Source organism: Eriocheir sinensis, chromosome 18 (assembly GCF_024679095.1).
Source record: "Eriocheir sinensis breed Jianghai 21 chromosome 18, ASM2467909v1, whole genome shotgun sequence".
Classification (NCBI taxonomy): Eukaryota; Metazoa; Arthropoda; class Malacostraca; order Decapoda; family Varunidae; genus Eriocheir; species Eriocheir sinensis.
Window position 1 is genome coordinate 730,001 of NC_066526.1, and position 22,500 is coordinate 752,500.

General features: G+C 42.4%; 2 protein-coding genes across 2 annotated transcripts in view; one reads left to right on the forward strand and one right to left on the reverse strand.

Moving 5' to 3' along the window:
* The window catches only part of LOC127000163 (uncharacterized), a 171,576-nt gene that overhangs the window by 114,172 nt on the left and 34,904 nt on the right, over positions 1–22,500 (forward strand). The window contains exon 3 of the mRNA XM_050863555.1: positions 8,494–8,531. The gene's annotated coding sequence lies outside the window, so the exon portion shown is untranslated. The remainder of the gene's footprint in view (positions 1–8,493; positions 8,532–22,500) is intronic.
* On the reverse strand, positions 11,648–17,988 carry LOC127000202 (loricrin-like). The gene is made up of 3 exons (XM_050863615.1): positions 17,815–17,988; positions 13,919–14,382; positions 11,648–12,947 (listed from the first exon to the last, which is right to left on the reverse strand). Exons 1-3 carry the CDS (start codon positions 17,846–17,848, stop codon positions 12,477–12,479), a joined length of 969 nt encoding a protein of 322 aa, XP_050719572.1. The 5' UTR covers positions 17,849–17,988; the 3' UTR covers positions 11,648–12,476.

The following is a 22,500-nucleotide window of genomic DNA, read 5'->3' on the forward strand; positions in this document are numbered from 1 at the left end:
GCTTCTTTGAGAGGGTGTTATGGGGTTACTTTTGCCATTTCTTAACCCCCCTTTACCCCCCCCCCCTCCCCCACCTCTTACACTTCGATTGTTTTTATTTCCGCTTGTTTTTGGTATTTTCATTCTTTATGTTTTTCTTATTTATTATGTCATATGTCTTTTTATGTTTTTCTTCCGTCTTTAACAATTAATTTCCTGCTTATGATATTTTTTCTTCCATATTGTCATTATTTTCTTTCTCAATCATTTTTCCTCCCATTTTTCACTTCTTTTCTTCTTTTACTTTTTATTTTCTTCTCATTTTTCCCTTCCATTTATTTTAATTTCTTTCCTTTTCATACTCTTTATTTGTCCCATTTCTTCACAGTTGTCTTTTTTCTTTCATTTTTCTTATTTCCCTGGTTGCTTTGAAAGACTCCCCCTTCCTCCCCCTTTTTTCTTTATTTTATCTTCTTTTCTTATTTTCTAGTTTGCTTTGAAATCATCCTCTTTCCTCCCCTCTTATTTTTTTTCATTCCTCCTCCTTCTCTCTCATGTCCCTCCTCCCTCTTCTCCTTTTCCAGCTTCTTCACCTTTTCCTTCCTGAATCTAACCTTCAATTCCTTTCCTTCCGTCTCATTCCCTTCCCTCCTTTCTCCTATTCTTCCTTCTCCTTCTCCTCCTCGTTCTTCCAAATACAAGAAAAAAAAAACAGGAATTATTTGATAGAAAAAATATTAATACCAAAAAAAAAAGAAATAACGAAGATTAAAACAATATATAACTGAAGGGAAAAAAATAGGAAGTACACGAAAGAAATAATCAAGAAAACATCACAGGAAAATAATTAGAATAGTGGAAAATAATATAATAAATGTGTTTCTTCTTGCTTTCTCTCTCTCTCTCTCTCTCTCTCTCTCTCTCTCTCTCTCTCTCTCTCTCTCTCTCTCTCTCTCTCTCTCTCTCATCTGTTCCTTTCTTTTCTTTTTCTTCTTTTTCTTCTTTTTCGTTCGACTTCTCAATCTTTCACCTCCTTTCTTCTTCTCTTTCGTCATTCTCCTTCTTCTTCCCCTTCTCCTTCTTCTCCTTCTTCTTCCTCATTCTCATAAAGTTCTGCTGTTCCTTCTCATAATTCCATTTTTTTCTTTTCATGTTTCTCCTCCTCCTCCTCCTCCTCCTCCTCCTCCTTCTCCTTCTCCTTCTCCTTCTTTTCCTGCTCTCCTCTTCGTTACTTCTCTTCGTCATATTCAGCAAAGAAAGGAAAGTTCAATAACATTTTCTTCATTCCTCTCCTTCCTTCTTTATCCTACTCTCTCTTTTACTTCTTTTATTCCACTTTCTTTCACTTCCTTTATTCTTTTCGTTTCGCTTCCATTCCTTACGTATTTTTTCCCCGTGTCAGTATTACGTTGTTTCGTTGTATTTCACGACAAAATGCTGGTTGGCGGACGCGAGTTTTATTTATGAGAGAGAGAGAGAGAGAGAGAGAGAGAGAGAGAGAGAGAGAGAGAGAGAGAGGATATGACTGTTTTTTGATTGATGACGAAGCTGAGTGTGATATTGTGTACAGCAGAGAGAGGTTGAGGAGAGAAGTGAGGGAAACACACACACACACACACACACACACACACACACACACACACACACACACACACACACACACACTCACTTTCCGTTCACGTTCTCGCCGAAAATGAGCGCCCTTGTTGCTCCCTTAAGATCACCCTTATGATAGGAAGGGGGGAGGGGGAAGGGAGGAGAAGAGGGGGGAGGAGGGAGAGGGAGAGGGGGAAAGGGAGAAGGAGGAGACGAGAGAAGAATTAATAGAGCAAATGAAGGATGTAAGATAATTTAGAGAAGGAGAATAGAAGGAGATACATAGAAGGAGAGAAGAAAGAAAAGAGGAAGAGAGAAGAGGAATATGAAAGAAGGAGGAGACGAGAGAAGAATTAATAAAGCAAATGAAGGATGGAAGATAATTTAGATATATGATAGAAGGACAATAGAAGGAGATACATAGGAGAGAAGAGAGGAAAGAGGAAGAGAGAAGAGGAATATGAAAGAAGGAGGAGACGAGAGAAGAATTAATGGAATAAACGAAGAATGAGAAATAGGTAAAATAAGTTTGAAAGGGAGAAGGAGAGGGAAGAGGAGAAAGGAGGAAGAGAAGATGAGAGAATAATAAACGGAAATATATAAGTAGATTAATGAGGGAAGAAAAATATATATAGTAAATGAGAGAAGAGAGAAGTAGATGAGAAGGGGAGAGAAAAACAAATAAAGAAAGGAGACAGAGAAAGGAGAGAAGAGAAGTAGGAAAGAGAAGGAAAGAAGAGATGATTGAATAATGAATGTGGAAAAGGAAAGGATATAAATAATGGAAGATAATTATGGGAAAAGGGAAAGAAATGAAAGGGGAAGGAAGAGAAGAGAAGAGAAGAAGATTAGATGATAGAGAGGAGATAGAGGAGAGAGGAGAGAAAATGAATGAAATAAAATAAATAAAGACAGGAGAGAGAGAGAGCGAGAGAGATTTCGCTATAACAGACGACACATTACTCAGGCGTTTTCATAATCCTCTCTCTCTCTCTCTCTCTCTCTCTCTCATATAACAGGAAATAATACGTATAATAAAAAAAAAATTGATAAATGAATAAAATAATAAAAAATAAAATGAAAAATAAAATCCGCTAAAAAAATTAAGATTATTTTTTTATACAAACTCGAATCCGTTTTCCCTTCGTCTTGTTTTTATGTTAATTAAATCTAATTTCTGAGCCTAATATCATTTTTAGAGGAGGAGGAGGAGGAGGAGGAGGAGGAGGAGGAGGAGGAAGAAGAATATGAAAACGAGGAGGAGAGGTAGAAGAAGAAAAGGAGTATGAGAAGAAGATTATAAAGAAAAAGGTGAAGGACGAGCCTGAGGAGGAGGAGGAGGAGGAAGAAGAAGAAGAAGAAGAAGAAGAAGAACAGGAAAAAGAAAGGCTAAAAGTACTCTTCCGTGTTTTCCTTCCATGAATAAGAGAGAGAGAGAGAGAGAGAGAGAGAGAGAGAGAGAGAGAGAGAGAGCAATGACACTAAATGCCACACCATAAACACATAAATATATACAAACAAATAAAAAAAATCCCCAAAACAAACATAATATACTTTTTTTTATAGTTTTCCCTTGGTGTTTTTTTCTGTAGATCTTTAATAACACTTTTTATCTCCCTTTCCTTCTTTTTTTCTGTTTTTTGTTTCTCTTTTTTTTACGTTTTCAATAGTCCTTTCAAATCCTTCCTTTTCTCTTTTTCAATAGATCTTCAATAATTCTTTTTCTCCTTTTTCTTCTCTTTCTCTTTTTTCCTTTTTTTCCTCTTTTTCAATATATCTTCAATGGCACTGTTTATCTTTCTTCTCTCTCTTTTTTTCTCTTTTTATGTCTTCTCTCTTTCCTCTTTTTCAACAAATCTTCAATAACACTTTTTATCTCCTTATCATTCCTTCTCTTTTTCTCTCGTTTTCTCTATTTTCCACCAGATCTTCCGTTGCCCTTTTTAACTCCTCCTTCTTCTCATTTTCCTTATTCTCTCTTTTTCAATAAATCTTCAATAGCCCCCTTTGACTCCATCTATTTTTCTCTCTTTTCCTTTTTTTCTCCTTTTTCTATGAGGTGATCGGCCGCCCTTATCAAATCCTTTCTCTAGGCGAACAAATTCATGAGTATCTTTTCCATCTCATTTTCTCTCTCTTTGTAAGTTCGTAATGAAGCGGATGAGTAATTACGGAAGCTATTACCTCTTAATTGGCTGGAGAGAGAGAGAGAGAGAGAGAGAGAGAGAGAGAGAGAGAGAGAGAGAGAGAGAGAGAGAGAGAGAGAGAGAGAGAGAGAGAGAGACGCACAGACACAAACATACATACATCCAGACAGACTTACAGACAAACAGACAAACAGACAAAGATTATGAGACATGAATACAATATTAACATTATTTTCCTCTTCCTCCTCCTCCCCCTCCTCCCCCTTTTCCTCCAAAATGCAAAACACACACACACACACACACACACACACACACACACACACACACACACACACACACACACACGACAAGCTTTCCACAAACACACAAAAAAACAAGCCTACTAACCACAACAAACACAACAAACAGCCTTCAAACAAAACATACAGACCCCCCCCCCACACACACACACACACACACGCACCGCCCCAGTTCCCCCCTTACCTCTTTGCTCCCCACCACACACAACCAGCCTCTCTCAAACACAGCAAACGGAAGAGGTCCACCAGATCAACCTTGGGGACTCCCTCGGCAGGAAATCGAGCCATTAGCGCCAGGGGGTCACAAGGGCCTTCGTCCACCCCCTCAGACGCCCATAGACTCTTAATAAGGGAGAGCCGGTGACGGAGAGGAAGAAGGAAGAAGGGGAGGGAGAGGAGGAGGAGGTGGAGGAGGGAAGAAGAGGCAGGGGGGAGTGGCTTGAGAGAGATGAAGGGAACGATTGGCGAGAAGGATAGATATTGAGTGTGAAAGAGTAAGAAATAAAAGAGAAATAGATCAAACAGAGATAACGTCAAATAAAGAAAGGAAGGTAAGGGGAGGGGAACCACGTACTAGCAATAGATAAAGTGTTAAAGACTCTAATTATGGGAACTGAATGTGCTTGAAACTTTAACCCATTCTTTCCCTAAAAACTGAAAGGAAACTAAAACAAAACAAACACAAAAATACCAAGGGCATGAAGAAGAGGGGGAGAGGGGGAGGGGGGAAGAATAGGAAGGGGAGGATGAGGGAAGAAGACGAAGAAGAAGGCCTAAAGTGGATTGAGAGAGATGAAAGAACGAAATGATTGGTGAGATAGGTAGGATAACAAAGGGAACAAAGGGAGGAAGCTAAGGGTAACCGTGTACTAGCAATAGGTAAAGTGTAAAAGGCTCTGGTGATGGGATCTGAATCTGCCTGAAACTCACCCCCATTCCTGAGTTCTGGCTGCAAGGGACCGGCCGCCTGTGTCTTTGAAGCAGAGTGAAAGGAAATGAAAAGGAGGAGAAATGGAGTGGTTTGGTGGTGTGTACACGAGAGAGAGAGAGAGAGAGAGAGAGAGAGAAGAGAAGAGAAGAGAAGAGAAGAGAAAAAGAAAAGAGAAGAAAAGAGAAGAGAAGAGAAGAGAAGAGAAGAGAAGAGAAGTGAAGTGAAGTGAAGTGAAGTGAAGTGAAGAGGAGAGGAGAGGAGAGGAGAGCGAGAGAGAGAGAGAGAGAGAGAAGGATAAGGATACGGATAAGAAGAGAATACATAGGAATACATAGGAAGAACAGACACCAGAAGACCTATCGGTCTATGGCGAGGGTGTCTGTTTTCTACCCCTACTACTAGTAATCTACGTGTGGTAGGACAGGACAGAATAGATGAAGGAGTGTGAAGAGAGGAGAGGAGAGGAGAGGAGAAGAGAGGAGAAAGAGAGAGAGAGAGAGAGAGAGAGAGAGAGAGAGAGAGAGAGAGAGAGAGAGAGAGAGAGAGAGAGAGAGAGAGAGAGAGAGAGAGAGAGAGAGAGAGAGAGAAAGTAAGTGTTGGCACTCAGTTAACTTCCCTTACCTGGTTCCTTCCCTCACTCCTCCCTCCTCCTCCTCCTCCTCCTCTTCCTCCTCATCTTTTCTACCTCCCTCCCTTCTACTCTTCTCTCCCTTTCTTCCCTTTCTCCCCATCTCTTTACTCTCATTCCTTCTCATTTCCTCCTTCCCATCTCCCTTCCTGCATGCCATTCTTCTTTCTCTTCTTTCTTCTTCTTTTTCTCTTTTCATTCTCTTCTTCCTTCATTCCCTCTTGTCTTCCCTCTCATTACCTCTCTCTTTATTTCTTTTCTTCCCACCTATCACCGTTTCCTCCCTTTCTGCATCATTCCTTCCTTCCGTCCTTCCTTCCTTCCTTCCTTTATTCCTACCCTTCCCCCCTTCCATTTTTCCCTCCCTCCGTCCTCCTCTGTCCTTCTTTTCCTTCGTTCTTTTTTCCAAACCTCCATTCAGTCAATCTCTCTTTGCCTTCCTCCTTCTTCCTACCTTTCCCTCCTCTTCTTGCCTTTTTCCTTTCTCCTTACCTTCCCTCCTTCCCCTTTTGCCGGCCTTTTTACACCTCCTTCCTTCCTTCTTCCTAACCTTCCCTCCTGCCTTCCACTCTCCCTCTCTCTCTCTTTCGTTCCTTCTTTCCTCTCAACCACCATTCAATCCATTCAACCCTTCTTGCCCCCCCTCCTTTCCTTCCCTCCATCTTTCTTCCTACCCTTCCCTCCCTCCTTCCCCCCCCCACCCCCATCGCGGCCAGAATCCCTCACAGTAATTAAGCTGAGAGTTTTCGCGGCAGTGGGAGAGTCAACAGAATGGCCGCGAGTTGGGTGTTGAACTTCGGCGTGTCGGGAAAGTTAATCTCTCTCTCTCTCTCTCTCTCTCTCTCTCTCTCTCTTCCCACGGTCATTCATTCACTCATTTTCTCTCTTTCTCTCACTCAGACACTCTCAGTCTCTCATTCTCACTCTGTCTGTCTGTCTCTCTGTCCGTCTCTGTCTGTCTGTACGTACGTCTCTCTCTCTCTCTCTCTCATGTTGAACTTTCTCTGTCGTTTGGAAGTGAGTCTGTTCCGCTCGCTGGTCGTTCCCTTCCTTCTCTGTCTGTCTGTCTATCTGTCTCTCTATCTATCTGTCTGTATGTATGTGTGTATGTATGTTTGTATGTATGTCTCTCTGTCCGTGTCTGGTTCTTGTTCTATACGTGTGTTGGGGGGTTGGGTGAGTTGCGTGTGTGTGTGTGTGTGTGTGTGTGTGTGTGTGTGTGTGTGTGATTTAAAGGCTATTTCATCTATTTCTCGTTTCCAACTCTCTCTCTCTCTCTCTCTCTCTCTCCATTTACGCAAACTAATTGAAAATATATAGAACGTATGCATAATAACTGTATAACAATAACTATGTATATTGAATTTTGGAAGGAAAAGAGAATACGGTTTCCAGTAATCAACCAGAGAGAGAGAGAGAGAGAGAGAGAGAGAGAGAGAGAGAGAGAGAGAGAGAGAGAGAGAGAGAGAGAGAGAGAGGAAGTACTCAAATTGGATGAAATCGGAAAAAAAACAATAAATACTTGATCAAATGGAAATGAATCGCGGATGTAGGAAACGATATATGCGAGTAATAATAATAATAATGATAATAATTATAACAATAATAATAATAATAATAATAATAATAATAATAATAGGCATGACAGAGAGGAATCGTAAGTTAAACAAATGTATATAAAAAAAAGTAAAATTAGAAAAGGTGAGAAAATTGCAAAAGTCGAAAAGAGGATTTTTTATATTGGAGTATTTCAGATAATATAAAAAATCGGAAAATTAAAAAAAAAGAAGAATGGCAGAAAAAAGAAAACGAGAGTACTCGAAAATAGAAAGAAAGTTTTATGATATTTTATTAAATGTTAGATAGAAGGATGATAGAAAAAAGAAAAAAACGGACAACTTGAAAGAAAGGCGAAACAAGAAAAAGAAAAAAAGAAACAATCAATGCGAATAAGATAAAATAAATGAATAATTAAGAATTAAAAAAAGACAAAGCAAAAAATGAAAAAAAAAGTAACAATCAGAAAAATGGGTAAAAGAAAACAAGAAAATAAAAGACCTTGGAAATGAAAAAAAAACAGATAAAAATAGTCAATAAAAAATAACAACCAGGAAAAAAAACTGCATAAAGAAAACAAGTAAAAAAATGGACCCGAAGAAAACGAGGAAATAAAAAAGGAAAGAAAAAACAAAAATACATCAGAAAAAAAACTGGAAAAAGAAAACGAGAAAAAAAGGAACCCGAAAAAAATGAGGAAACAAAAAAGGAAAAAAAACTACATCACAAAAAAGCTGGAAAAAGAAAACAAGAGAAAAACAATAGATCCTGCAAAATGAAAAAGCAAAACACACACACACAAAAAAAACAAAAAAACACGCAAGACAACAAAATCTATATAGGGCCGCGGGTTTGGGCGTGTGTTGCGTTGCGAGTCGAGACAGTTTACGAGGGTCTTGAGCGCCTCTTCGGGCCATGAGCAGGGAACGTGTGGGTGTGTCGGGGACCTAACGAGCCCGCCACCACGTTCACGCTGACAAAGGGGGTCTAGACGAGCCTCCCCTCAAAGCGAGAGTGAAAGAAAACGGGCAGTGGTTAACGGAAGGAAAGTAGGCACGCTCTTCAGGTTTTAGAGGTTACTGCTATATGTTGTTCTTGTTTGTTTATTTATTTAATTTTTTTTTTTTTTTGTCTTTTGTGAGTAAGGGTTGAAATGTGTGTGTGTGTGTGTGTGTGTGTGGGAGAGGAGTGATACAGAATTTGTACTTTTTCTGTTCTAAGGTTAAAAAAATGTTTAAGGGAAATTGATTCTCTCTCTCTCTCTCTCTCTCTCTCTCTCTCTCTGCTTCTGTTATTATAACCATATTCATTATTTATCTTTTTTTATGATTTTATTAACGTATTCTTCTTGTGCAGGTTTATGGATGGAACGCGGAAGTGACGAAAGAGAAGGGGTGAGTGTTGATTCTGTTTACTATTACAATTATTACTACTACGTGGTAGGTCTTGCTCATTCTCCAGTAATCCTAATTGATACGAACTTGTGTGTGTGTGTGTGTGTGTGTGTGTGTGTGTGTGTGTGTGTGTGTGTGTGTGTGTGTGTGTGTAGAGGCGTAGCCAGGTGGGGGAGGGGGGGGCACAGGGGCAACTCCTTTTTTGTGAGTTTATCGGGAGGAGGACGACATGCCGTGCAACACCCCAGACGGAACGTTTTTGTAATATTTGTTGCTCACAGATTTGGGCACTTTAAGCCATCATAAGCACATTCTACGTGTACCAAAATATGGCACTGGATCGGCGCTATATTCTTAAATTTGTTAGAATTATGAAAGTTGAAAAGACTTTATTAGTACATGTTAAGCGTCCAGAATTTTTTTTTTTTTTATTTCCATTATCTACATTACGGGTGGAAACAACACCCCGCGCCGTCCCGCGAGACTTGGCAGTCACTGGAGGGTAGAGTCTAGACTCTAGACTCTAGAGACTCGAGACGCACGTAGAGTTAAGGGAACAAGACGTGTCGCACACCCAGCCGCTGTTGACGCTGAGATTGAGGGACCGTCCCTCCGTCCTACCTGAGCGCCAGTGGCTGTAAATGTCTATTTCCTCCATTCCCTCAAGGTACGTGCAATAGCAATGGAACATTGTATAATATTGTATATTATTGTTTATCTCTTCATTTAACCGTGTGTGATAAAAGCATCCTAAGTGTCATCCACTGTTTTCTACGTTACAGTGAAGTGACACCTTTGTATAATGGAGCCGAAAAATAAGAAGTGCAAGAATCATCAAGCAATCAGTAAATACTTCTGTAGCCAAAAAGGAGCAGTCAACAGGTATGTCGAGTTTACTTATCTCTAAAAAGTCCACTATCTTGTACAGGGGCGGATCTAGGGGGGTGGGGCTTGCAACCCCCCTTGAAACGAAACATCAATAGGGGAGTGGAAGAGGTGAGGAAAGGGGTGAGTCTGGAGGGGTTAGGTAGGTGTGAAGGGGTGAGGGATGGAGGAGGAGGGCAAGGTGAAGGTGAAAGGGTACGAAAAGAGGAGGTGAAGGGGTGAAGAAAGGGAAAAAAAAGGGTGAGGAAGAGGTGAATAAGGAGAGGATGGGGTGAGAAAGAGGGAAGGAAGGGGAGGTGAAGGTGGTGGGGAAAGGGAAGAAGAAAAGGTAAGGAAGAGGGTGAGGAAGAGGTGAATAAGAAGGAGAGGATGGGGTGAAAAAAAGTGGAGGAAGGGGTGAAAGGGGGAGTAAGGGGAGAAGAAAGGGAAGGTGAAGGGGTGAAGAGAGGGAGGTTAAGTTGACAGAAGAACTTATGAAGGGGCAGGGAGGGAGGGAGAGAGGAGGAAAGGGAGGGAATGAACAACCCCCCACCTTGGAAAAATTCTAGATCCGCCGCTGCATAGTAACAGCGCTAATTTGCTTTATACTGTTGCAAGAGGGAAATGATTTATGACTATAATCTCCAAACCCTTTTTCAGTTACATAATCGGTAGTAGCAGATCTAATAATTATCATGCAGTCAATGGGAGCGCCAGCACTGATTTTGTCCCTGCCCGTATAAGCATTTCACCGGACGACCTAATAGTGTAGATCCTTATGGGCTTTGAGACACTGAGACTGGTAAAGATTGTTCCCCCCTAACTGAAATCCTGGCTACGCTCCTGTGTGTGTGTGTGTGTGTGTGTGTGTGTGTGTGTCAGACAACGCAAGGATCGTAACCAGACACTAAGAGTGAGTATGTCTTACCAATAAATCAAGAGGAGTGAAGTATCTGTTCGAAGCGTAAGTTAAAGAAAATGTGAAATACGAACCGCTAACTTGACTAAAATGGCTTTCAAGAGGAGCTTAGCAAGGGTCATTTTCTTACCCAAGCTCACGTATTTGACACGGTTTTCGTAGGAGTTTAGGGCATTTCCAGGGGGAGTTTAATGACCCTGGTAGTAGTTTGACCCTTCCTCTGTATTAAAAACCTAAGAAAGCACTCATGAGAACCCGATTGGTCTCCTTTTTGGCCTTTGGAAGTAGGTGATATGAGAGGCAGGAGCGTCTGAGAATACCGACTCGAGACCTCTCTTTTGGCCTCTCGTTCTGTTTTCTTTTGTTGGAGCAGCGTCTAGCGGGGCCTTCTTGTTCCTGTTTTTCTTTTCGTGCCCTTGAGCTGCCTCCTCTGCTAAAAAAAGAAAAAGAAAAGAAAAGAACGGAATAATACAGTACAGGGCTGACTGAGGAGAGGAAGAAAGGAACATCTGGGAACAGTTTCTGGGGTTCATGTCTGTAGGTGTTCGGGCCTTCCAATTTATAAGATAGATAGATAGATAGATAAGAGATGAATATACAGGAAAGCTAAATGGAAGTAGAAATAGTTATAATATTCTTACTGAGATCATACAGTCCCATATTCTCAATCACTTTAGGGCTCACACACCCACATTTGATAAGGCTTTGGTAGAGACTGTGCTAGTATTTTCACGGCTAGTTTTAGAAGCCTAGTGATAGTTTGTCAAGGCTACTGCACCATGAACGTGAAGAACGTGCATGAGAACCGGCCTGATCTTTGTGGCATTCCGAAATAGTTGTTGTGAAAGCCAAAGCGTCTGACACTACTGCTACTACTGCTACTACTAACTACTACTACTACTAACTACTACTACTACTACTAACTACTACTACTACTAACTACTACTACTACTAACTACTACTACTAACTACTTCTACAACTACTACTACTGATTTTTTCGTGCCGCTATACCTTAGGGCTCACCAATACAGTGTAGGAAATCAATGAAAGCTCGAGGATATAATTGAATAATATATATTTATTATCTTATAGGAATAGAGCGTTGCATAGGTTTGTTATTCTCCATCGTATGGCACAGAAAGAGTCCAAGGAGCGTATACCTTTTCTTCATACTAAAGCAGGGAGATAGATAGATATAGATAGAGAGAGAGAGAGAGAGAGAGAGAGAGAGAGAGAGAGAGAGAGAGAGAGAGAGAGAGAGAGAGAGAGAGAGAGAGAGAGAGAGAGAGAGAGAGAGAGAGAGAGAGAGAGAGAGAGAGAGAGAGAGAGAGAGAGAGAGAGAGAGAGAGAGAGAGAGAGAGAGAGAGAGAGAGAGAGAGAGAGAGAGAGAGAGAGAGGGTGATCATTTTCGTACATTGAGAAGCTATTTACACAGCATAAATGTTACGTATAAATATGGATTAACTCGTTAAATTAATTAAGTAATCGTATTCTCTCTCGTTTCGTTCACGCCGGCGAGCAGGAACAACAACAACAACAGCAACAACAACAACAACAACAACTGATACAATTAAATAAAAATAAAAAAAACTCCCTAATCCTGAGACCAATTCAATAAACATCCACCCATCAAGTAAATAAATAGGTGGTGTTCATAGTGAGACTTTGATATTCTCTTAAATATTTTTTGCATTAATATTTACTTGCGTTCAAAAATCTTTCCTCAATATTGTTTACTTTGAGCTTTAAAATCTTTCTCTCGGGGTTCACTAGTTCTAAAATCTTTCCACAATATTGATTACTCTAAGTTCTAAAATCTTTCTCTATTGGCGTTGATGAGAGTTGTAAAATATTTCCTCAATATTGTTTACTTTGCGTTCCAAAATCTTCCTGCATTATTGTTTACGAGAGTTCAAAATCTGTCTTTATTATATAGTTTATCGCGTTCTAAAATCTTTCTTCATTATTGTTTACTTTGAGTTCTAAAATCTATCTTCGTTATTGTTTATCGCGTTGTAATATCTTTTTTTCCTATTGTTTACTCTGAGATCTAAAATTTGTCTTCATTATTGTTTCGTTCTGTTGCTGTTTGCCTGCCGTTGTGTTCGTCCGTCCCGCTGGCGTGTACCGGTGGGTGTGTGCGTACGTGCGTGCCTCCACATCACTTCCCCGGGGTCTGGTAAAGCGCTGAGGGAGCCTGCAAGTTCCCGTTCCCGTTGCCGTTCCCATTCCCGTTGCTGTAGCCGCCGTTGCCGCCACCACCGTTGCCGTTCCTGCCACCATAGCCGCCGTTCCCGCCGTTTCCACCGCCGTTGCCGTTGCGTGGAGTGCCGTAGGTGTTGGATGGAGTGCCACCGCCGTTACCGAAGCCATTTCCACCTCCGTTTCCGTTGCTATATCCACCACCACCGTTGCCGCCGTTGCCGTTGCCATAACCACCGTTGCCGCCGCCGTTGCCGCCGTTGCCGCCGTTCGTCACTCCGATGTTGGCGTTGAGTTCGTAGAATTGCTCGGCGGTGGCGCAGTCGAAGTTGTACCACCAGTCGCACACGAAGTACTGCTGGTTGAAGATGGTTCCGTTGGGGCAGAGGAAGCCGTCCTGCCGCCCGTCGAATTGGCAGATGTAGAACGCCTGTGAAGAGGAGACGAAGGGAAGGTGTGAAGGTGGGCAAAGGATAAGTGTGAAGGGGAGGCAAATGACAGGTGTGAGGTTAGGGGGATTAGTGGATGGCAGGTGAGATATGTTGGGAGAGGAGGTGATGTCTGAAGAGGATAAGGATGTAAGAAGTGGGAGAAGGAAAGGTGAGGGGAAGATGAAGAAGCAAAAGAAAGATAAGGCAGTAAAATGTAGTAGAGGGGAAGGTGAAAGAGAGAAGAAGAGGAAGGAGAAAGATGAGGAAGTAAGAAGTGGGAGAGAGGAAGCTGAGGAGGAGAAAGAGGAAGTAAAAAGTGGGAGAGGAGAAGGTACGGGAAAGATGATGAGGAGAGAGAAAAATGAAGCAAGACGTTGGAGAGGGGAAAGTGAGGAAAAGAAGAAGAGGGGAAAGATAAAGGAAGAAGCGGAAGAAATGAAGGTGAGGGAAAGATGAAGTAAGAAATGGGAGAGATGGAGAAATGAGGCAAAGATGATGAGGAAAGAGAAAGATGGAGTAAGAAATGGGAAAGAGGGCAAAGTGAGGGGAGGTAAGGGGGGAGAGCCACCTGGTTTCCGTAGACACCTGGGCACTAATTAACCTTTCCGGGCGGCACCAGGTATGGGGCTCACCTTTCCTCACCTTACTTTCCCTCTCTTCCCCTCCCACCGACTCCCACTCACACTCCCAATCACGCGCAGACACCCACACTCACACACACTTTTTCCCCTCCACACACTTAACCCCAGTCACCCCCTCCCCCCCACACACTTTCCCATTCACATATATACCTTTTCCAACCGCACACCCACACACTCACACCCAAAACCCACCCCACACTTCCCATACCCACACCCACCCATACTCTTTCTTACAACCCACACCCACAATCATTCCTACACCCACACCCACACTCTTTCCCATCCCCCACTCCCATTCCCCCCTCCTCACCCCCCCCCCACACACCCACCTGACAGCCGGCCTCCTGAGCGGTGTCGGCGTAGTATCCGGGCGTCCTTCCCTCGCAGGTGAAGCCGGTGTCGGGGACTTCGGAGAGGATCGGGTAGTCCACGCCGGGGGTTCCTCCTCCTCCGATGGCCGAGCCTAGGTCTCCGTTTCCTCCTCCGTTTCCTCCACCTCCGTTGCCACCATATCCTCCTCCTCCGTTGCCTCCAAATCCTCCGTTTCCACCGCCGTTGCCTCCATAGCCACCGCCGTTTCCTCCACCGCCGAAGCCTCCTCCGTTTCCTCCGCCGTTTCCTCCGTATCCTCCTCCGTTGCCTCCTCCTCCGCCGCCGCCGCCGCCGTTCCCGCCATACCCGCCGTTTCCTCCTCCTCCAAAGCCTCCTCCGTTTCCTCCGAAGCCGCCTCCGTTTCCTCCGCCGTTTCCTCCGCCGTTCAAGTAGGCGGCGTTAGTCAACCCAAGGAGGAGGGCTGGGGTGGAGGGAGGGAGGGATGGAGGGAAGGAGGTGAGGGGGACGGAGACGGTAGTGGGTGGGAGAGAAAAAAGAGAGCACTGTAGAATGAATGGCAGTAGGGAGGGAGGGAGGGAGGGAGAGAGGGAGGTAAAAGAGGGGAGGGTAGAATATAAAAGCGAGGAGGGAGGGAGGTAGAGAGATGTAGAAGGGTGGAAGGGGGTGAGAGGGAAGGTGGTGTAAGGAAGAGAACTGTAGAATGAACAAAACTAAAGAGGAAGGGAGGAAGAGAAAGAGGGAGAGTGGTAATAGAGAAAAGAAATTAAGAAGAGGGGAGGAAGGTAAAGAGAGAGATGGATAGGGATGGAAAGGGTGAACAAAAGTAAGGAGAGAGGGAGGAAGAGAAAGAGGGAATGATAATAGGGGAAAAGAAACGAAGAAGAGGGGAGGAAGATAAAGAGAGAGATGGAGAGGGATGGAAAGGGGGAACAAAAGTAAGGAGGGAGGAGAGAGAGAGAGAGAGAGAGAGAGAGAGAGAGAGAGAGAGAGAGAGAGAGAGAGAGAGAGAGAGAGAGAGAGAGAGAGAGAGAGAGATTGCTAGGAAGAAAGAAAGAGGGATGGAGAGGAAAGAGAGAGAGAGAGAGAGAGAGAGAGAGAGAGAGAGAGAGAGAGAGAGAGAGAGAGAGAGAGAGAGAGAGAGAGAGAGAGAGAGAGAGAGAGAGAGAGAGAGAGAGAGAGAGAGAGAGAGAGAGAGAGTAGATAAACTAGAGTAAGGAAAAGAGATGGAGGTAAGGAAGAGAAAGAAACCCTGACAGATAGACAGACAGCGAAGAAAGAATATGGAGAAGAACGAAAGAAAACACAGAGAAGATAAAATAAAGAAAGGAATATGGAAAATAATAAAAGAGGTAGAGGTTAATAGTAAGAGGAAGCTACAGATAGGGATGAGGAAAGTTATGGTTGGGGTTAATGAGCCGAGAGAAGACACAAAAAATACCTTAGTTTCCCCTCCCTCCGAGCATTAGCGAGTCCCATTCATACCTGACCGCATGTTACGTGAGTGTTTGGTTGTTTTTCCCAAGTGAACGAAAGATTTCAGTACTTTTCGGCCGTGACTCAAGGGGCGGTATTCTCTCGCGACCCCCAACCACACACATATTTGACAAGGCTTTCGTAGGAGTTTTAGGACTTAGATTAGGTTAGGCCGTGTTTAGGGGGGGGGGGGTAAGTTTATGACCATATTTTTGTTCTATACGAATTTCTGTGAATCAATGAATATAAAGGACTGACAGATAATTGTTGATCGTAGAAAATTGGTAATACTGACGACACATTAAGATAAATATAAAAAATTATAAATGTCGTTAGAAGGTGATTGTTTGCTTTCTGGATACTAATGGATATGACAGTTTAGTACGATGCTTCGAGTGTTTCAATGTTTGGTCAGTCTAATAGGCCCATATTCTCAAACATTTCAGGGGCCTACACATCCACATTTGATAAAGGCTTTCGTCGATGTTGTGTTAGTATTTCCCTGTGTAGTTTTATGAGCTTAATGATAGTATGACAAGGCTTCCGGATCATGATTAGTCTTAGGTACATATTCTCAAACATTTCACACACCCAAGTTGATAAGATTTCGTCGAGGTTGTGTTAGTACGTCCATGGGTAGTTTTATGAGCCTAGTAATAGTTTGACAAGGCTTTATAACCATGGTCAGTCTAAAGTTTATATTCTCAAACATTTCGGTTCTCACACACCCACATTTAATAAAACTTTCTTCGAGGTTGTGTTAGTGTTTCCCCTGGGTAGTTTTATGAGCGTAGTGATAGTATGACAAGGCTTCAAGACCATGAACGCTAAATACTACTCATGACAACCCGACTAATCTCCTTTGTAGCCTTTGTAAGTAGCCGTCGTGAGAACCGAAAGCGTTAGAAAATACGGACCCAATAACTTGGCTCCTGGCTAGAAATCTTATCTTCGTCGCCATCCTTTCACCATGATTCTTTTTTCCCCTCTCCTCCCCTGAGGTCCAACAGATGGTATATAGGAGAGTCTATTTTTGGATATGAAACCACGGCTCCCCCTTATGCTTTCAGTTCTGTCTGCAGCATGGAATCAGACTGCATATGTGACCCCCGTTGACTCTTGGGGTTTGCTATGATACTTCGCCTTCAATTTGCACCATCAGTCTTTTATCACTCAGTCAGTCAGGCGTGGTGGAAATACAATCAAACAATCCCAATAACTCATCTTTTGTCTCTCTCCCTCTCTTTGTCTCTCTGTTTGGCGGTTCATGTGGCAATACAAATCTTCTGCCGCCTGTGTTTGGCCAGTCAGGCGCATCGAAAGCATCCCTCATCTTCGTCTTCAGTCATCCCTTTAATCACTTCTGCCTCGTCACCGTCATCCCTCACTCGTGCTCATGGGTCTTTAGTTACTTTTTAAGCCGCTATAAACCTTCATTAGTTAGTCAGGCGTGCGGGAAACTCATTCTAATATCAAAATGTGTTTTCAATCGTCTGGCACCATACTTCGTGATTCCTGTCTTTGCTTTAAACCTTCTTTAGTTAGTCAGGCTTGCAGTAACCTCACCCCAATGACATATGCCTATTTTCAATCGTCTGGCGTCTCTTTAAATAGCCCCATAAGTCATGATTGGTTATTTTTGGCTCTGAACCTTCCTTTCGTCAATTAGTCTTCCAGGATAACTTTCCTTCGTTAGTCAGGGTTATAGGAACTTCACCCCAATGACATCTGCGTGTTTTCAATCGTCTAGAGTCTCTGCACTTGGCCCCATATGTCGTAATCGCTCAGTCTTGGCTCTGCTACACCCTTCTTCGTTAGTCAGGCTTGCAGGAATCTCAACCAATAACCTTTCTTTGTTAGTCAGTCTTACAGGAACTTCACCCCAATGACATCTGCGTGTTTTCAATCGTTTGGCGTCTCTGCACTTGGTCCCATATGTCGTGATCGCTCAGTCTTGACTTTACACCTTCCTTTGTTAGTCAGGCTTGAAGGAACATAACCCCAATAACCATCTATGTGTCAATCGTTGGGTGTCTTTCCATGTGTCGTGATTGCTGAATATTTGGTTCGCCAGGTTTAGGGTGGTGGCGTCCGTTTTACTCAAGCCCTCCACCAGCTGCGGTCCATCATAATGTCGTCTCTCAGTTTGTCTTGAGCTTGGTGGTTAATTAATGGCGTCTTGGGTCAGCCAGTTCATGTGTTGTGGCTTGCGTTTGATGGCTTATTCATGCCGTCTTGGGTCAGACAGTTCGTTGTGGTGTGGCTTACGAGGACCACCACCAGACGCTGCCCATCATACTCTTTATCAATGTGTCTTCAGTTTTCCGTCTTGGGTCAGTCAGTTCATTATAGTATAGCTTGAGTTTGGCGGCTCAATGCATGGCGTCTTGGGTCAGTCAGTTGATGTGGCGTGGCTTACCCAGGACCACCACACGTCGCGGAGCACAGCCCATCTTGTTGCTTGTTGGGGGAGAGGTGTAGAGGTGAAGGGTCCCAGGTGTGTGTGTGAGCAGGTAAGGCTTGGCAGGTGAGGGGCGTGCGGGAGTGAGTGGTCCTCTTGCTGCGGCGGTGAGGGAAGAAGTGATGCTCCGTGACACCACACACCTGCCTTATATACCTGTGCGCCGCCAGGTAAAAGCGATCACGGGTAGACACACACACACACACACACACACACACACACACACACACACACATACACAGGTCTAGGCTTCCCGCTCACGTCACGAAGAGAGAATAAGGAATGAGGCTAATAATAATATATAATCCAGGCTGCCTTCTCATCCTCACCTTCGTCATCGTCTCCGGGGAAGGTCGCCATTCTTAGAGGAGCAAGACTTGACCGAGATCTTGTTGGTGAGTCTGTCTGTGTGTTTGTCTGTCCATATGTCCGTCTGTCTCACACTCTTTCTACTCTTTATTCAACGGTTTATTGAATTACCCTTTCATTATGTTCATTATCTTCGCCTTTCCGTCCATTACGATCATCTTTCATTCTCTTCTTCTTTTTATTCTTTGTTTTCTTTGTTATGTTTATCGCCTTTTACAATTTAACTTTTTATTTGTCTTTTTTTTTTTTGGATTATTCTCTGGTTGTTAATTATTTTTGCCTTTTTATCTGTTGCATAATTATCACATCTCTTTTATCTTTGTTTTTCTCTGTCATGTTTCTTGTCTTTTCAGTCTTCATGTCTTTATTGAGTTATTCTTCGATTATGTTCATTATCTTCGCCTTTCCAGCTATTCTTATTCTTTGTTAATTCTCTGCTGTGTTTCTTGCCTTTTTCAATCTCAGTATTTATTCATGTCATTGGATTATTTTTTGGTTGCCTTCATTATTTTCGTTTTTCTATCTTCTTCATAATTATCACATCACTTACTCGTTATTTTTAAGACACAAGAACATAAGAAAGTAAGAAGTCTGGTATATCTGTACAAGGCAACTCCTGTAAACCTATCCCCTCGTAACCTCACTATCCATTGATATATCTAACCTCTTCTTAATATATCACTCCTGTTGGCACTGACAACGTGACTGCCGAGCCTGTTCCACTCACCCACCTTGTCTTATTCATATCCTTCTTTAATTATTCTGTATTTGTGTTTTTTCTTATCTTCACCTATCTCTGTATCACGATTATCACATCACTTATTCATTGTTTTCCTTTATGTTATGTTTCTTGTCTTATTCAACTTTATAATCTCTGTTCTTCGTAATATATACTTAATTATTTTTAGTTTTATTCAGTTTTAGCTTCTTAGTCTGTCATTTTATCATGGTGTATCAAGCACATATAATTGTTGTTTTTCCCACTTATTTGTATACTTCCCCATTTTTTACTCATCTTCACTGTCTTTCCTACTCATCTTCATTGTCTTTCCTACTCATCTTCATTGTCTTTCCTACTCATCTTCACTGTCTTTACTCACCTTCACTGTTTGTAATCATCTTAACTATTAATTTATGTCTTTACTCATCTTCACTGTCTTTACTCATCTTCACTGTCTTTACTCATCTCCATTGTCTTTACTCATCTTCATTGTCGTTACTCATCCTTATTGTACTCATATTTCAACATTTCCAGCGTCTGTCTTGTAAGCAAACTTTAATACTTCGTTCAGTGACTTAAAACGGACAGAGAGAGAGAGAGAGAGAGAGAGAGAGAGAGAGAGAGAGAGAGAGAGAGACAGACAGACAGACAGACAGACAGACAGACAGACAGACAGACACACACACAAACAGACACACAGACCTAAAGCAAGAGAAAGAGAGAGAGAGAGAGAGAGAGAGAGAGAGAGAGAGAGAGAGAGAGAGAGAGAGAGGGTCCCACACATATCATTTAGACCACGTTGTTGAGTATTTGTTCATCCCATACCTTACCTTACCTTACCTTACCTGTCTCCGCGAGCGTCCAGAGCTCATCAATCCTGCTCAGGTGTTTGCCTCATCTAATTCTAGCTCTCGGGGGTGTTATGAGGCATACCTGTGGGCCATCCTCTCACCTGGGGAAGAGTTACAGGTACAGGAGAAGGTTACATGGTGCTTTATGGAGGGGGGAGGGAAGGGGAGCGTGTGAGAGGAGAGAGTGAGAGTAGGGGTGAAGATGAGGTGTTGATGGGGAAGATGAGGGAAGAGAGGATGCTGAGGGGGATGAAGGGAATGTGTGTTATGGTGGTGATGGGGAGGAAAATGAAGGGAATGGAGAAAATGATGATGATAATGGGGAGGAAGGGGAGGAAGATGAAGGCGAGGAGAAAGGAGAGGGGAAAGGGAGAGTGTTGAGGTGGAAGAAGGGTTGTAATAGGGAATGAAGAAGAGGGAGGGGAGAAAGATGAAGGGGAAAGAGAGCGTGATAGAGGGGGAAGAAGGGGAGTAATGGGGAGTGAAGAAAGGGGAGGGGAGAAAGATGAATGGGAAAGGGAGGGTGAAGAGGGTGGAAAAGGGGAGTGAATGGAAGTGAAGAAGGGGAAAGGGGAGAAAGATGAGGGGGGAAGGGGAATAAAGGGGAGAGAAAAAGAGAAAGGCGGGAAGGAAGATGAAGATGGAGGAAAGATAGAAGATGTGTTAATAGTGTAGATGGTGAAAAAGAAGAAGGGGAAGTTGATGGGGTAAACGTGAGGAAAGGAGAGAAAGTTGAGGAGGGAGAGGAAAAAGAAGGGGAGGAAAGAAGGAGCTGTTGGTGATGATAGATGTAGATGAAGGGAGGAAGGGAGAAGGGGGAAGAGGTGTTGATAGTAATGAAGATGATGATGATGATGATGATGAAGGGGAGGAGGAGGAGGAGAAGGAGGAGGCGAAGAAGAAGGAAGATTTTATAGTTTTAAGGTTGTTGTTTTTCTCTCTCTCTCTCTCTCTCTCTCTATCTATCTATCTGTCTATCTATCTATCTATCGATCTATCTATCTATCTATCTTTTTATATTATTTCCTGTTTTTATTTTCTTCTACGAATGTTTACTCTATTACAAAATGCTTCTTTCCATATCTTTTCATGCTATTTTTTTCCTTTTTCCCTTTCTTTCCATGCTATTTATACGTTCTTATTTTCTTAATCCTGTTATTCTAAGTTTTCCGTTCTTTCCTTAACTTTTATCATGCAATTTTTTTTCCTTCCCTTGCCCTTTTGTTTCATGCTATTTCTGCATTTGTTTAATCCTGTCATTCTAAATTTTCCGTTGTTTCCTTATCACTTTATGCCAATTATTTCGTTTTCTTGCTTTACCTTTTCCCGGTCTGCAAAACTTATCCTGTTCTGATAATCTCTCTTCTCTCACTCACTCACTCACACCCACACACTCACTCAATCACTCACTCACTCACTCACACCCACACCCTCACTCACTCACTCACTCACTCACTCACTCACACACATACACTAACTCACACACTAACCCACTCACTCACTCACTCACACCCACACACTCACTCACTCACTCACTTACTCACACACATACACTAACTCACACACTCACTAACCCACTCAATCACTCACTCACTCACTCACACACATACACTAACTCACACACTCACTAACCCACTAACCCACTCACTCACTCACCCACTCATTAACTAACTAACTTTCGGTTCGAGGTTTTATAATTAGTCTTAAGGTATGTTGTGGTGATAATTTTTGTTAATGAGTCGTAATTGACGTGTCTTTTATGCATCAGCTACTTGTACCCTTGAACATATTATTGATGACTTCCTGGATTCCAACACAAAGACAGGTTTTCAATATTATTAGGGAGAGACAGAGACTGGTTCAAATAGGGAAGAGGAAGAGACAGGTTTTCAAATAGGGAGAGAGAGACTGGTTCAGATAGGTAGGAGGAAGAGACTGGTTTTCGAATAGGGAGAGACAGAGACTGGTTAAAATAGGGAAGAGGAAGAGACTGAGTTTAATAGAGAGAGAAAGACTAATTTTAAATAGGTAGAGGGAAGAGACTGGTTTTCAAATAGGAAGAGACATAGACTTGTTCAAATAGGGAGGCGGAAGAGACTGGTGTTCAAATAGGGAAAGATAGATACTGGTTCAAATAGGGAAGGGGAAGAGGCTGGTTTTGATAGAGAGAGAGAGACAGTCTGAATCAAATAGGTAGAGGGAAGAGACTGGTTTTCATACAGGGAGAGACAGAGACTGGTTAAAATGTGTAGGAGGAAGAGACTTGTTTTCAAATAGGGAGATAGAGAATGGTTAAGATAAGGAAGAGGAAGAGACTGGTTCTAATAGAGAGAGGAAGCTACGGTTTTTCATATAGGTAGGCGAGAGAAATGAACAGGCTTGGCAGTCACTTGTGAGGGCTTTATAAAATATAATAAAATGAAACATAAAAAGATGGAGCGAAATGAAAAAATATATATAAGATGAAAAAAATAAGAAATAAACTAAAATGAAAACGTTAAATAAAAAGATCAAACAATGTACAGGAATGATGGGTGATGTTAGGTTAGGTTATTTAAGAGAAACCTTAAAATTTATAACAGTACTACTGGAGTTGAATGAAAAACAAACCAATAGACATGGACGATTGATAGTATTAGGTTAGCTTAGAATCAGTACGAGAGACACCTTAAAATTGATTACAGTACCAAACTCGTGAAATAA

Coding starts and splice junctions, on each gene's coding strand:
- LOC127000202 (XM_050863615.1), bottom strand. CDS start 17,848: ATGGGCTGTGCTCCGCGACGTGTGGTGGTCCTGG. Junction 14,383..17,814: donor GCGACGTGTGGTGGTCCTGG/GTAAGCCACGCC, acceptor CCTCCACCCCAG/CCCTCCTCCTTGGGTTGACT. Junction 12,948..13,918: donor CTCAGGAGGCCGGCTGTCAG/GTGGGTGTGTGG, acceptor TCCTCTTCACAG/GCGTTCTACATCTGCCAATT.